At 42.1% G+C, this 13,811-nt stretch overlaps 1 protein-coding gene across 1 annotated transcript in view; it reads left to right on the top strand.

Moving 5' to 3' along the window:
* The first annotated feature begins 2,742 nt into the window (after positions 1 to 2,742).
* The window catches only part of LOC132383461 (tissue alpha-L-fucosidase-like), a 28,221-nt gene continuing 17,152 nt past the window's right edge, over positions 2,743 to 13,811 (top strand). The window contains exons 1-3 of the mRNA XM_059954440.1: positions 2,743 to 6,654; positions 8,727 to 8,861; positions 12,597 to 12,734. Of these exons, the coding sequence (XP_059810423.1) occupies positions 6,290 to 6,654; positions 8,727 to 8,861; positions 12,597 to 12,734 (638 nt within the window). The 5' untranslated portion in view covers positions 2,743 to 6,289. The remainder of the gene's footprint in view (positions 6,655 to 8,726; positions 8,862 to 12,596; positions 12,735 to 13,811) is intronic.

Here is a 13,811-nt window from a genome sequence, read left to right as displayed (position 1 = left end):
TATTATGTAACAATGAAAATAACAAAAATGGCTGCTATATTTTTATTAATGGGCCATCTGTACTATTTTAGCCATAGTGTTGTACTGGTCAGAAACAGGTCCTTCAGCCCAACTCATCCACACCAAGTAAGTTGCCTATCTGAAATTGTCTTTTTTGACGTATTTAGCCCATATCCCTCTAAAAATTTCCCATCTGTGTACCTGTTGAAATGTCTTTTAAGCAGTGGAACTGGAACTGTATCTGCCTCTACCACTTCTTGTTCCACATACCAGTTTCTTTGTGAAGAATTTGCTCCTTGTCCCCTGAAATTTCTCCCATCTCACCTTAAATCTATGTTTAGCAACCACTCATCTCATTTTTGCCTCTCATTAACTTTTATACCTCTGTGAGGTCATCCCTCAGAGTCCGACCCTCGAGGAAAAACGCTGCAGTCACTCCTCATAAACTCAGGTTCTCCAGTTCTGGTAACACCCTTGTGAATCTTTTCTGCATCCTTTCCAGCTTAGTGACATCCTTGTAGCTAGACAACCATAATTGCACAAAATATCCCAAGTGTCATCTCAGCGAAGTCTTGCCGTGCTGTAACATGACATCCCAACTCTTGTGCTTAGTGCCCTGGCTAATGAAGGCATGTGTACCAAATGCCTTCCACACCAGCCTGTCTAGGGTATGACTTTCAGGGAACTATGAAGATATATATTCCTAGGTGTCTCTGTTCTACAACGTTCTCCAGAGCCCTTTATTTACTGTGCAAGTCCTGCCCAGGTTTAGCTTTCCAACATTGCAACATCCATCACGTGTCCAAGTTAAATTCCAGCTACTGTTCCTTAGCCCACCTTCCCAGTTGATTTAGATCAGGCTGCAATTCTAGATGATCAACCTCACTGCTAATCACAAATCAAAAAATACCTTGGGTAAAACAGCAAGGAGCAGAACAATGTATTGGAAATGGATCTCGGTGCTCTTGAAGAAGCATAAAAGGAGGAATAAACTCTTCTTGGGTTTCCAGCCCAGTATGAGTATCGATTTTAACCATCTTCATCAGGGATGATGCCTGGGCAGGTCTAATCTGGTGGTATTTATAGCCCAGTTGTCCATTCCTCCTGATTGGTTTGTTCTTATCCAATCAGGTTCCTGCTGTTCCATCTTGTTTACAATCAAATTACAGTTCTTACAGGAGCAAAAGCTTCATCATTGTTAAAATTTATTTCCCCTATTTCTGTTCCAACAGTTTCCTTCACCAGGTGATTCAAAAAGCCATTGGTGTGCCACAGTAGTTTTGTGCCGTTGAAGTCAGTCCTATGGCCGGCCATCGCAAATGCAATGTTCTGCTGCCACCGATTTCTCCGAGTAATCTGAATGTATTCACCTCCTGTACTCCTTGACGCGGGTTTCCACCATGCATCCCGTCTGCCCGGTATACGCTGCTCCATCACGTAAGCTGTGATTTGAGCTTACTTGTGGGTTTGTGATGGTATTAATCCAGTATTTCTTCAGGATCCAGGTGATCCTTTCAGAAACTATGGAAATGTAGGGAAGACGGGCAGTAGTGACGGGTTTCTCCTTCGCCTTGTAGCCATTCTGTAGGAACATTGTGTGTCTTATTTCCTCATGGAGTCTCTCCTGGTTTGAAATAGTTTTTGCTGGGTTAAACAAGGTAGAAACAACCGCTCTACATTGGGAGGTGTGACGGTGGCTGTTATTGTGGAGGTATGAGTCCGTGTGAGTGGGTTTCCGAGAGACGCCATGTCCGAGGCTTCTGTCCAGTTTCTGTCATATTAGAATGTCAGGAACGGAAAGCAACCATTCTTCTCCATCTCCATGGTAAATTGAATGTTTGAATGTATACTGTTTAGATGGTCGTGGGACTGTTGGATTGCCTAGAGTCCAGGAGGTCACACTATGAAGGTGTCATCAACATATCTGAAGAAGCATTTGGGGCATAAAGGCGATGAATTCAGAGCCCTCTCAAAGTCTTCAATGTAGAAATTAGCAATAGCTGGCAACAAGGGCGGTCCCCTGGCTTCTCTGTTCATTTGTTTGTAGTGGTTCCCCTTTGGAGGAAGTACATTGATGTAAAGGTGTGTTCAAAAAGGCCAATGAACTAACCTTGACCACACGAGGACCAAGATGCCCTTAATATTGTTGTGCCAATGGCTTTTGCAACCACCTGAAGAAGGAAGCTGTTGAAATAAAACTAGGGGAAAAGACTTTTAACAAAGGTTTCACTCCAAGCAAGGACTGGAATTCAACTGTAAACAAGGTGGGTTAAATCAGAAACCTGATTTAACAAGGGCTAACCAATTGGGATGGATGGACAATGGGGGTATAAATACCACTGGACTAGACATGCCCAGACATCATCCTTGCTGAAGATGGCAGAGTTTGTCATAGAAATGTCAGTTAAAATTGATACCTGTACCCGGCTAGAAAGTGTATTTGTCATATACGCTGGGAAAGCACTAGATTCTTTTTCAAGCATATAAGGAGTTGAAAATGGTATTTTGGTTCAGAAAGTAGCAAGAGAGAGATGGTCAGTAGCTGGGGAACAGAGTCTGTGGCAGGGACTGAAGATTTAGGATTTTCACAGTGATTTTTCTCAGCTGATAATAGATATCAAACGAACTGAGCAGAGTTACTGGGTTCACATTTTGATGCAGGTATTTATTTGTAAAATAAACATTAATTTTACAGTGTTCAGAAGGAAATCAACCCTCAGTTTTGAAAAATAACAGGTCACGAATGACAATCACACACACAAAATGCTGGAAGAACTTAGCAGGTCAGACCGCACCTGTGGAAAAGAATGAAGAGTCAATTTTTTAGGCATGACCTGCTGAATTTCTCCAGCACTACTCTGGATATCCAGCAGTTGCATAATCTCTTGTGTCTATAAATGACAGGACTAATAGAAGGTGCAGACCTGGGGTGGAATTCGTACTTCCTATGCAGATATTTTTCATACATTAATTCAACCGGTGAAACTATCTATAGAACATCTTTAACTCTTTAAGTCATGTTGGTGTAAATAATACTTGCAATTTAGGATCCTAAAGATTTTGTTGGCAATTGCTTTCATTGTTTGCCAAAGTGCACTGATGGGCATATAGATTTAAAGGTCATTCAGTCATTGAACCAGTTCCACAATTCAATTAACTCTTGGTTCATGCAAGAATAATATTTTACATTGCTGTGTAAATCCATGAAGAACTTGAGGATTTCTGCATAGAATATTTATTCCTAAAAGAGGGATTCATACACTTTTAAAGAATGGATTTCCACTCATTTAAAGCAATTCATATGTATATAGCTTTCAAAGGAAATTGTGAAGTTGCTCTGTTTCAGCATAGCTGTTTGTAAGCTTCTGCATTACAATCACTTGAATTTGATGTAGATTTAAGGAATTTATGAACTAATTGTTTTACGAAGTACCCTTGAAATTGCGTGCAAATAGCATGAAACAAGTTTTTATTGACACTAAAGTCTATTATTACTGTTTGGATTCAAGTTTATCATCACTGACGTCTGTGAAATTTGTTGCTTTATGGTCTTTTTGGCCGTGTTTAGCCCGTATCCATCTAAACGTTTCCCATCCGTGTACCTGTTGAAATGTGTTTTAAGCAGTGGAACTGAATCTGCCTCTACCACTTCTTCTTGTTCCACATACTCACCAGCTTCTTTGTGAAGGATTTGGTCCTGAGAATTTTCCCATCTCATGAAACCACTCTTCATGTGGGACACTCTTTGCCTCATTGAAACGACATAGGGAAACACAACTGATGATATTTCACACTATTAGAATATTATTAAAGCTGTATCACTGCTAGTTAATACACAGTTCAGGACCGGTTTGATTTGTTACTCAACCTTCTGGTTCGTCTTGCTTTTGTTTCAAGGAGACTTTGAATGCATCCTTATTTTTTTTTAATTGCTGCCTGGTAATCTCTTCTCCCACAGAATTTAGGATAATTTGTTTGTTTTGGTGATGAAGTTTTTGAAGATATTGGGGATGCAGGGGTAATGACCTTCAAGGACTTTGTACTCTGTCAGTGTAAGCTGCATCCTTTGTTTTCGCTTCACGTGATTAATTGTACTTCTGAAGCTGTGAGGTTGTGAAATCGCTAAACTACTTCTCTGTTTTAATCAAGGACAGAACTGTCTGATTCTGTAAAGTAACAGGTGTGTGCGTCTGATAAATACTCCAAGGCTGATTACTTCTTTCTCTGACCCTCTGTACTTTGTAGTTCCACAAGCTTTGTACTAAGAACTGGAAAACAACTTCATATATGGATAATGATGGTCTCTTTGAACTCTATAAATGTTGCTGTATGTAACCTGCTGATAGAGGTTCGACATGAGCCCCCAGGGGGAGAGGAACACTGTCCCTCTGTTGTGTGTGGCTCCAAACTACTCGCTGGCTGAGTTCGAACAAATAAACTGGTGAAAAGAATAAAGAACTGTTTGTGGTGTGGTTATTGGTCCGGTGAATTTCAGTTTACATTGGGAACCAGGTATAAGGCATGCATTAGGGCCTTAATGCTGGGGGAGCAACTGGGATAGCTCTATAAATTAAATTATGTGCTTATACTGAAATTGCCTTGCAAAAATAGATGAGAATATTTCAAAACATAAATGATTTGAAAAAAATTATTAATTTATGATATTTCAGCTTAAAACTTCCCAGCCTTAAGCACACTTTGTAATGCTTAGAAATTCTTGTCTGTGAGAAATCTTTAAATTCATTACGCATAGTATCATTAAGATTGAAGAGCTCTTGAAATGACATTGATTAGCATTTGCAGTGATCTTTTGTTCTATTTTCTTTTCTCCACGCCAGGAAGAAAGCATCGTCATTGATTGCAAATTCGGGGCACTGTATTGCACAGATCTCGTTTTGCAGAAGCCGCCAGTGAGGAATTTTGAAATTGGTGAAAATGGCATGACGTATTATTTTGGGTCTTGAGTCCTGATGAAGGTTCTCGGCCCAAAACGTCAACTGTTTATTCGTCTTCATAGGTGCTGCCTGACCTGCTGAGCACCTCCAGCATTGTGTGTACTTGGGTGATTTGGTTTGGATTCAAGATTGTTTAATGTCATTTCCAGTACACCAGTAAGTAGAGGAATTAAATAACTGTTACTCTGATTCTATGCAGCACAAAAACACATTAAAATGAACACAATAATACACTATATATATATATATGTGTGTGTGTGTGTGTGATTTATATATGATTGCTTATGTACATACACATATACATAGATTGCTTGATTGGATGTCCATAAAGTTATGTTGCCAAGGAATATCTGTATGTAAGGTGACTTACAGGAAATAATATAGTAGTGGTGGTTGAGGGTGTGGAAGGGTGAGTTAGTGGGTGGAGGTGTTGATCAGCTTTACTGTTTGGGGAAAGTAACCATTTTTTTGTATCTGGTGGCCCTGGTGTGGGTGTTATGTAGCCTACTCCATGATGGGAGTCCCAGTCCCATCGTGCACCATAATCCTGAGAAACGTTGCCTCGTTTTTACTGTGTACTGTACCAGCAGAGATGGTGGAAATGACAATAAAAAGTGACTTGACAGAGTCCATGAGCAGGCTGCGTGGGATCCTTCACGACGTTACTGGCACCTTTCTGTCTGTGTGTCCTTGATGGTGGGTAGGCTGATGCTAGTGATGCATTGGGCAGGTTTGACCACCCGTTGTGGATCTTTCCGGTCCGCCGCCGTGCCGTTTCTACACCTTGCAAGTGATGCAGCTTGCTGAGATGAACTCTGCTGCATTTCTCTAGAATGACCTGCGTAGTCCAGCTCGCCTTGGCAGGTCGAGGTTTCAGTGAGCTGTGTTGAATGCGTTCCGGGACCATGGGAAGTTGTGCAAGATGTGCCCTCACAGGAGTCCAGCAGCGAATTCCGAGACGTCTTTCACTATAAAAGGACAAGCCATTCAGCCTAGAAAGGATACGTCTTCCTGTCTTCACACTATTAATAAACTATTCCAAAAGTTTAAAATCCAGTCATTTTCATAACCATTGTCATTCCTATCAACGCTGGCGCAGCAGTAATGATTACATTTTCAATTACAAATCACATACAAGAAAAATCTATATACAGCTGAAAAGAGCTAGTCGTGTACTTTGGGCCAGTGTTACTTGTTAAACTTTTATCATTTTGAATAAGAACGATGCCTTAGAAATTCCACTTATGCGAAGGTATTGCCGTTCTGTTGTTGCTGATACAGTACTTGAATAGTGACGTAACTGCGCGACCATTTCCTGCTTCAATTTGCAAAAGATGACGATCACGGGATGGAAGAGTTGCCTGAGTTTTATTTTCTTTACAGTGTATTTATGTACCGGAGAACCTTTCGCTCGCCGTTACCAACCGAACTGGAAGAGTCTTGACAGCAGGCCTTTACCCGGCTGGTACGACCAGAGCAAATTTGGGATTTTCATCCACTGGGGAGTATTTTCGGTGCCCAGTTTCGGGAGCGAGTGGTTCTGGTGGAATTGGGAAGGGAGACATTTACGTGAGTATGTGGAGTTTATGACAAAGAACTACCCACCGGGATTCGAGTACAGCGAGTTCGCTCCAGAATTCACAGCTGGCTTCTTTGACCCGGATCAATGGGCGGAACTGTTCGAGGAATCCGGAGCCAGGTACAGTGAGCGTTCATCGAGTGATTGAGATGCAAACCTGTTTTACAGTTTATTTGTAAAAGGCAGATATTCGAAGTACTTTGTTCCTCAAACTATGTATACATTATACAGCCTTGAGATTCGACTCCTTACAGGCAGCTGCAAAACAGCCGACAAACACCCTAGACGCAGAGAGAGGAAAAGCGATATAAATGCGACCTTGCTGCGCGTGAATGTGTTGGTGTAATTTATTTCATTTGGTCCGGGAATGCTGAGCGCCATTATGAAACCACATGACTTCCAAAGTCACGTGATTTACACCCACCTGACACGGCGCTTTTTTTTAACTCTTTGGACATCGATGACACCGGGGAGACTGCAGATGCTGAAAATCTGGATTAATGTCCACGTGGTGATGTGTTGAACCAAAGCTGGCGCTGGTGACACAAACCATTCTTCCGCCCCCAGAACTTTGTCGGTTCTGATCGCGGCGTCAGTTCCCTCCACGGTGCCGTCCCCTTTCCACGGGACTTGTGCCTCACGGCGGGTCCCAGTTAGACCCTGTTGTATATTTGCGACCTATCCCAGTGTTTAATTAGACGGTGCATATATCATGACTCAAGGCTTCATGCTCTGAACGTGCCTTTATTTCACATTCTCCTTTCCATGCTCGTGTTGTTCTGTCACTGCACCTATCTAGTGTCAAACTTACCATTTAAATACATGACAAAACCTAACCTCTGATGCTGTCTGTGGATTCTGGAGTTCTCCCTATCACTATGACCTCCTGATCCAAACGTGCAGATTATTACATCTACAGCTTACAATGTGCTACTACTAGTGTTAAAGTGGGTGGTGGGATCTGGGTGAGTTAAGGCAAGAATTAGGGGATAAACGGGATGAATGTAGATACCTGCTTGATGGCTGATTCAGTCTGCTTTGAAGAATCTGATTCAGTGATTGTAAGACAGTATATTATAAATGTCATCCAAGGTGGGACTTGTATCAAATGCGTTCCATGGGCGATTAACAGACAGTATTTAATGATGGTGGATGGGGCTGTATTCCCAGAGGACTCTTGGTTATGTGGTATTATTGCCATCTGAACCCAGCGACAAGGCTACATTGCCCTGTTCATAATCTTTGCATTTTATACATTATGAAGTCGGTCTCATTAATGTTGCATCTTGATGGATAAAGTTTCCATTTAGTTAATTTACTTAAACATTTTAAGTCATTGCTCCAAAGATAATTTGCAGTGGATTATAGATAAGTAGATTGCAGTGCTTCAGATATGATGATTGGCATTTACTAGTGAGGACTTGGCAATGATGAGAGTCTGCCCTTCATACCACTCTTTGTAAAACAAGCTGAATAACTGGTAATCCAATATGGTAGCTTATTTATCTCAGTTTATTGTTTCCAGATTTGTTCTGCTACTTCTGAACTCTGCATGTCCATCCCTAAATACTAGTAAAAGGGGGATCTTTACAGTGTTTATAAATCAAACACCTCAGTCTAATTTATAGACACAAGAGACTGTGCAGAATCCTGAAGGCACACACTCGGCGATTCAGGAACAGCGTCTTCCACTCTGTCATCTGATTTCTGAATGGACGCTGAACCCATGAACGCTACCTCACTTTTTAAAAATTTTTATTCTTGCACTACTTATTTAATTTAACTACTTAATGTAAATACTTAGTGTATTGCACATTTTTTCTCTATTATCATGTATTGCATTGTACTGCTGTGGCAGAAACAGCAAGTTTCATGACAGATGCCAGTGACATTAAACCTGAATCTGCCGGAAATCTGCAGCAACACGTACAAAATGCCGGAGGCACTCTGTAGGTCAGGAGTCTCAGTCTGAAATGTCGACTGCTCGTAGATGCTGCCTGACCAGCTGAGTTCCATCAGCACTTTGTGTGTGTTTATTCTAATTGACAGAACACTTTTAAAATGCCAAGAACACAACTTGAGTTGTAGGCATTGGTCTGTTTTTTTTTTCCTGAAATAAAGCCAACTCTTGGATATATCAAAGAGCGCTTAGCAACTGCAGTTAACTGCTTTGCTGTGTTCTGTAATCTCAGGTACGTGGTGCTGACGTCAAAGCACCATGAAGGATTCACGAACTGGGGATCTCCTGTGTCCTGGAACTGGAACTCGATTAACACAGGTCCACATCGCGATCTTGTGGGTGATCTGGCAGCTGCAGTCCGTAAACGGTTTGTTGTTAATTCTATGCATTTGCCAAATTCCTGATGGCTTTATTGTTCCCTTGGCATTTGGCCTGTTGGCATAATTCTGTAGTCAATGGTTGTCCATCTTGAAAATGCCATAAATACCCTTCTGCATTTCAGTGCTCCTGACACAGTTTTGATGTTTCTTTGTGAATATGTTATCTTCTTGGTGTTGTCCAGTTTGGCTGTATTGTCTCCTGTGTGCTTGGCCAAGTATCCCATATTTCCCTGCAGCCACGTTATCTGTCTTGCTTGTCCACATTACCTATTGAGTTACAGCCAACTCTTCGAGCTGCCCCGATTTAATCCTAGCCTAATCACAAGACGATTTACAATGACCGGTTAACCTACCAACTGATATATCTTCAGTCTGTGGGAGGAAACCCAGGTGGTCACGGGGAGAACATACAAATTAATTACAGGCAGTGGCGCGAATTGAACCAGGGTTGCTGATACTATAAAGCATTGTGCTAACCACTATGATACTGTGCTGTTTTAGGTAGAGCTTTAAGTTACTTTACTTTTTTTTTGATCAATTAAAATTTTTAACTTCAAGTTCTAGTTACCTATACCACACGGCATTGTTATCCTGCCTTGGCTGTGTCTCCCTGCGCTTTCCTTTGAACATGGGATATTTTAGTCACCCCACTTGCAGGTGATTTAGGCCCAGGGTCTGAATCAACCTGTCACCTTCAGTTAGCAATAAGGCTTGGAACTCTCAAACTTCCCTGGCAAAGAAAAAGAACTTCAAAGTCAAGGTTTTCTCTATAAATGTATAAAGCTCAATGAGGTGGCAAGGAGGCCAGATTGTAAAAGGTTAACTGAAAATGTACCTGAGTTTGTTAGAGGCTGAGGCCTCTGTCAGTCAGAGTTGACCATGGATATTGCTTCCTAGATACGCAAGCCTGGGCAGTATGATATGGAGAGCAAGCTGTTGCCCGTGTAGCAAACTCCCCCTCTCCATGCATCTGATGAACCCAAAGGAATGGCCGAGGCTGATACAGTTTGATACCAGAAGTGTCACAGGGGTTGCCACTCAATGTAGGGACTACCTTAGGGACCCCAGCGCTGGTTTACTCCCCAGGCGCAAGGCAGCAGAGGTTTGAGATCAGAGTTCTCCTTCTCCTCGGTGAGCTGCCAATCATGGCTGACGAGTTCCCATTTGCCCGAAGCGACTGGCTTTAAGGCGCCAGTAACCCACCCTTGCCCTTTCTCCTGTCAGTGGAAACAGTTCTGCCAGGTTTAGAAGCTAAGCAGCGCGCGAAGTGCAGGAGCTGGACTTGGTTGTCAGAGGCTTTTTGAACCGCATACCACTGGGAGCTTATCCCCATCATCACCACTGTCTGTTTGGAAATCTTGATCATTTGAATTCCATCATGTGCACTGAAAAATTTAGTATATTGTTGTACTATACTTTTAAAAAGTAAATTAAGGGTACTTAATGCCCATTACGCTGCTACTGTTTGGGGCAGCAATGAAGGTCCTCCATCTCTGTCTGGCCTTGGCCGTTTTGGTCTTGCTGTTGGTGGTGTTCAGAGCTTCCTTCATCATGCCAGTAGTTTCCTCTCTGTTTTCACTACTGTCAGCTTGTAAATCCCGGGATGAGACTCAGGAATACCGTCACGCCCAGAGGTAGAAAGATTCTTCATTGCTGTTTCTGTAACAGTTTTGTTAGATCAGAATTATTAGTCCTGAGTTGAACGCCTGAACCGAGAGGACCCGTGGACTACTCTTATTCTGGCCTCTTACCCTTTGACCTGTTCAGCAGGGGTGACCCGACCAAGAGCCAAAGCATAAATCCCTGACTCCAGCCAACAGAGCTCTCTGGGTCAAGCCTCTAAACCCCAAATCAGTTTTGGTCCTCTTGGAGGAAAGTAAGGGTTTTTTAATTGAATTATTAATTGTAATATTTCTATTAGACTGACATAACTAACAGTCCAGTATCAACATAGCCCTGATCCTTCTTGGTTAATGTGGTTTTACTGTAGAGTTTGAGATTTTCTCTGCTATATTTCCACTCTACCCTCAAGGAGTCTATGTGTCAATTCAATGGGGTTAGACTGAGGATCTGTAACATCTACATAGAAATAGATTGAAAACCAAATTCCAGATGATCTTTCTTTGCTGTTTCTTAACACACAGCTCCTAAAATATAATTAATATGAATTTTGTCATTGAGGATTTATGAAAAAATTTGTTTAATCCATTGAAACATTTTGAGACTGTACCTGTAGGAACAGATTAAGGATAAAAGCAGATGCAGCTTAATTAGTGTTTTAGAAGGCCTTTGATAAGATGCAGAAAAAGCATTTGGGTTTGGGGCTTGTCGTGTCCCTTGAGGCAGCTCACTCACCTTGGTCCCCACCGGACTCTCAACTCTCCCCTGTGGCTCCACATGGCTGTTGACATGCAGCAGCAGCCACATCCCGGCCAGCTGCTTCAAAAGTGGGCTAAACCAAGCCATTGGCCTTGTATCCCAGTGAGACAGGGACACGCCTGTCCCAGCACGTGAAGCCAGTTCTGGCGGCCTGATCCAATAATCAGGAAGGCGGTTCTGGAATGCTCCGCGGAGATTGAAGCCTCAGAAGTTGTGGTCACCTGCTACAACCAAGGAAGACCCCAGCTGTGGTGACTACTTGTACCATTAGACCTGGCACAACTGCTCCAGTGCAATAGATTTTCCACTTCAAAGACTCTCCTGCACAGGTTTCCTATTATTGTCATATACAACGGACAACCAATCAATCGATCAATATACTGCATGGATGGAGGTGTGATTAACAGGCAGAAAATATAGAGCAGGAGACTGTAATTACCAGCTTGCTGCCGTGACCCTAACTATTCACAATCTGTATCATAAGGTGTCAAAGTGCAACCTATCCAAGTTTGCAGATGATGCTGTTTGGTAGCTGTGTACGTTGTGAGGAGGATGCAGAAAGACTTGAGGGTATATAGTCAGGCTAAATGAATGGGAGAGGCTGTGACAGAATCAGTTATATGGAGAATCACAAGAAGTCTGGTGGAACAGAGAGAGAAAAAATAGATTTTTTGATAATCTGACAATATTGATAATCAGATTATTGATAATTAAAAAAATAGATGTGAGAGACTGCTCAGCGTGACCAGAAATGGCTGGAGGTTAACATGCAAATGCAGGAAGCAGTTGGGAAGGGAAGTGTTGCAATGGCCTTTTATTTCATCTCAGCTGTTGCTGTATTTTCTTTGATATTCCTGAATTGGACAGGGATGCCTTAATCTAGGTAAAGAGGTTTAATGGAAAACGTTTTGACGAAGGTGCCAAGGTTATTTTTTTTTGGCAACTCTTGAAAATTCATACAGCAAATCCATTTTGTTCATCAAAGGCTAAAATGTGCTGAAAGCAAGGAAAGCTGCTGTGGGAAGTTGATGATTTTTTGCTTAAGGACCGACCCTGAATCTTATCCCTTGAAATGCATTGTTGAAGATAATTATTTGAAGATTTCTAAAGTAAGTTCACTTCACATTTATTTTAATTTCAGAAATAAATTTTCTTTAAAATACATACAGGATGCATCATATAAACAGTGTGACTGTACATTCATATGAAAAATGTGAATACTATTTGCAAAGCACCAATGCCACTTGTAGCCTCCTTGAACTTTTTAACTACATATTAAAGAAGCGGTGTGTCCAACTGAATTTAATGTTTAATGTTTCAAACTTGATCTTCTGTTGCAACAGGAACTTACATTATGGAGTGTACCATTCTCTCTTCGAGTGGTTCAACCCTCTCTACTTATCTGATAAGCAAAACAAATTCAAGACCCAGAAATTTGTTACGGAAAAAACATTACCAGAACTGTACGATCTGGTCTTAAGGTAATGTAATATAACAGTTTTAATGATAGAGCCTTGAAATATCTGTAAATGTATCTAATCACTAGTTAAAACATCACTAGTCAACTGGTTCTGTGACTTGCAGAATCACTTTCAAGGATTCTTTTAAAACTCATTTTCTCAGTATTATTATTTTTTTAATTTGCCCAGTTTGTCTTCTGTTTGTCAGTCTTTGTCTAGGCAACACACACAAAATGTTGGAGGAACTCAGCAGGCCAAGTAACATCTATGGAAAAGAGTATATAGGACTGGGTAAAAAATAGAGGTCAGAGTAAGAAGATGTGGGGAGGGGAGGAAGTACAAGGTTATAGGTGAAAGGTGAAACTGGGAGGGGGAGGAGTGAAGTAAAGAGCTGGGAAGTTGATCGGTGATAGAGATAGAGGGCTGGAAAAGGGGAAATCTGTTGGGAGGGGGCAGAAGACCATGGAGGAAAGGGAAGGGGGAGGAGCACCAGAGGGAGGTGATGGGTAGGTAAGGAGATAAAGTAAGAGAGGGAAATGTGAATGGGGAATGGTGATGGTGGAGTGGAAAGGGCAATTACCGGAAGCTTGAGAAATTGGCGTTCATCCCATCGGGTTGGAGGCTATCCAGACGGAACATAAGACTCTGTCCCACAACCTGAAGGTGGCCCCATTGCAGCCACAGGGTAGGAAGAGGAATGGGAAGCAGAATTGAAATGGGTGGCCATCGAGAGATCTGGCTTGTTCTGGTGGATGGAGCTCGGTGAAGCAGTCTCCCAGTCCACGTTGAGTCCCACTGATATGCAGTAGCTGCTCCAACAGAACCACAGGTGAAGTGTTGCCTCACCTAGAAAGACTGTTAGGGCCCTGAATAGGAGTGAAGGAGGAGGTGTGGGGGCAGTGTGGCACTTGTTCCGCTTACAAGGATAAGTACTAGGAGGGAGGGACGAATGGACAAGGGGGTCACGTAGGGAGCAATCCCTGTGGAAAGCAGAAAGTTTGTGTGCTGGGATCGGGTTGGAGCTGGCCAAATGTATGTCTTTGTCTGTGTATGGTTTTTTGAAGATTCTTTGTACTACTTTATTTTTCCTGTAGATGG

This window comes from Hypanus sabinus, chromosome 30, assembly GCF_030144855.1.
Source record: "Hypanus sabinus isolate sHypSab1 chromosome 30, sHypSab1.hap1, whole genome shotgun sequence".
In the NCBI taxonomy this organism is placed as follows: domain Eukaryota; kingdom Metazoa; phylum Chordata; class Chondrichthyes; order Myliobatiformes; family Dasyatidae; genus Hypanus; species Hypanus sabinus.
This window is presented reverse-complemented; position numbering and strand designations above follow the sequence as displayed.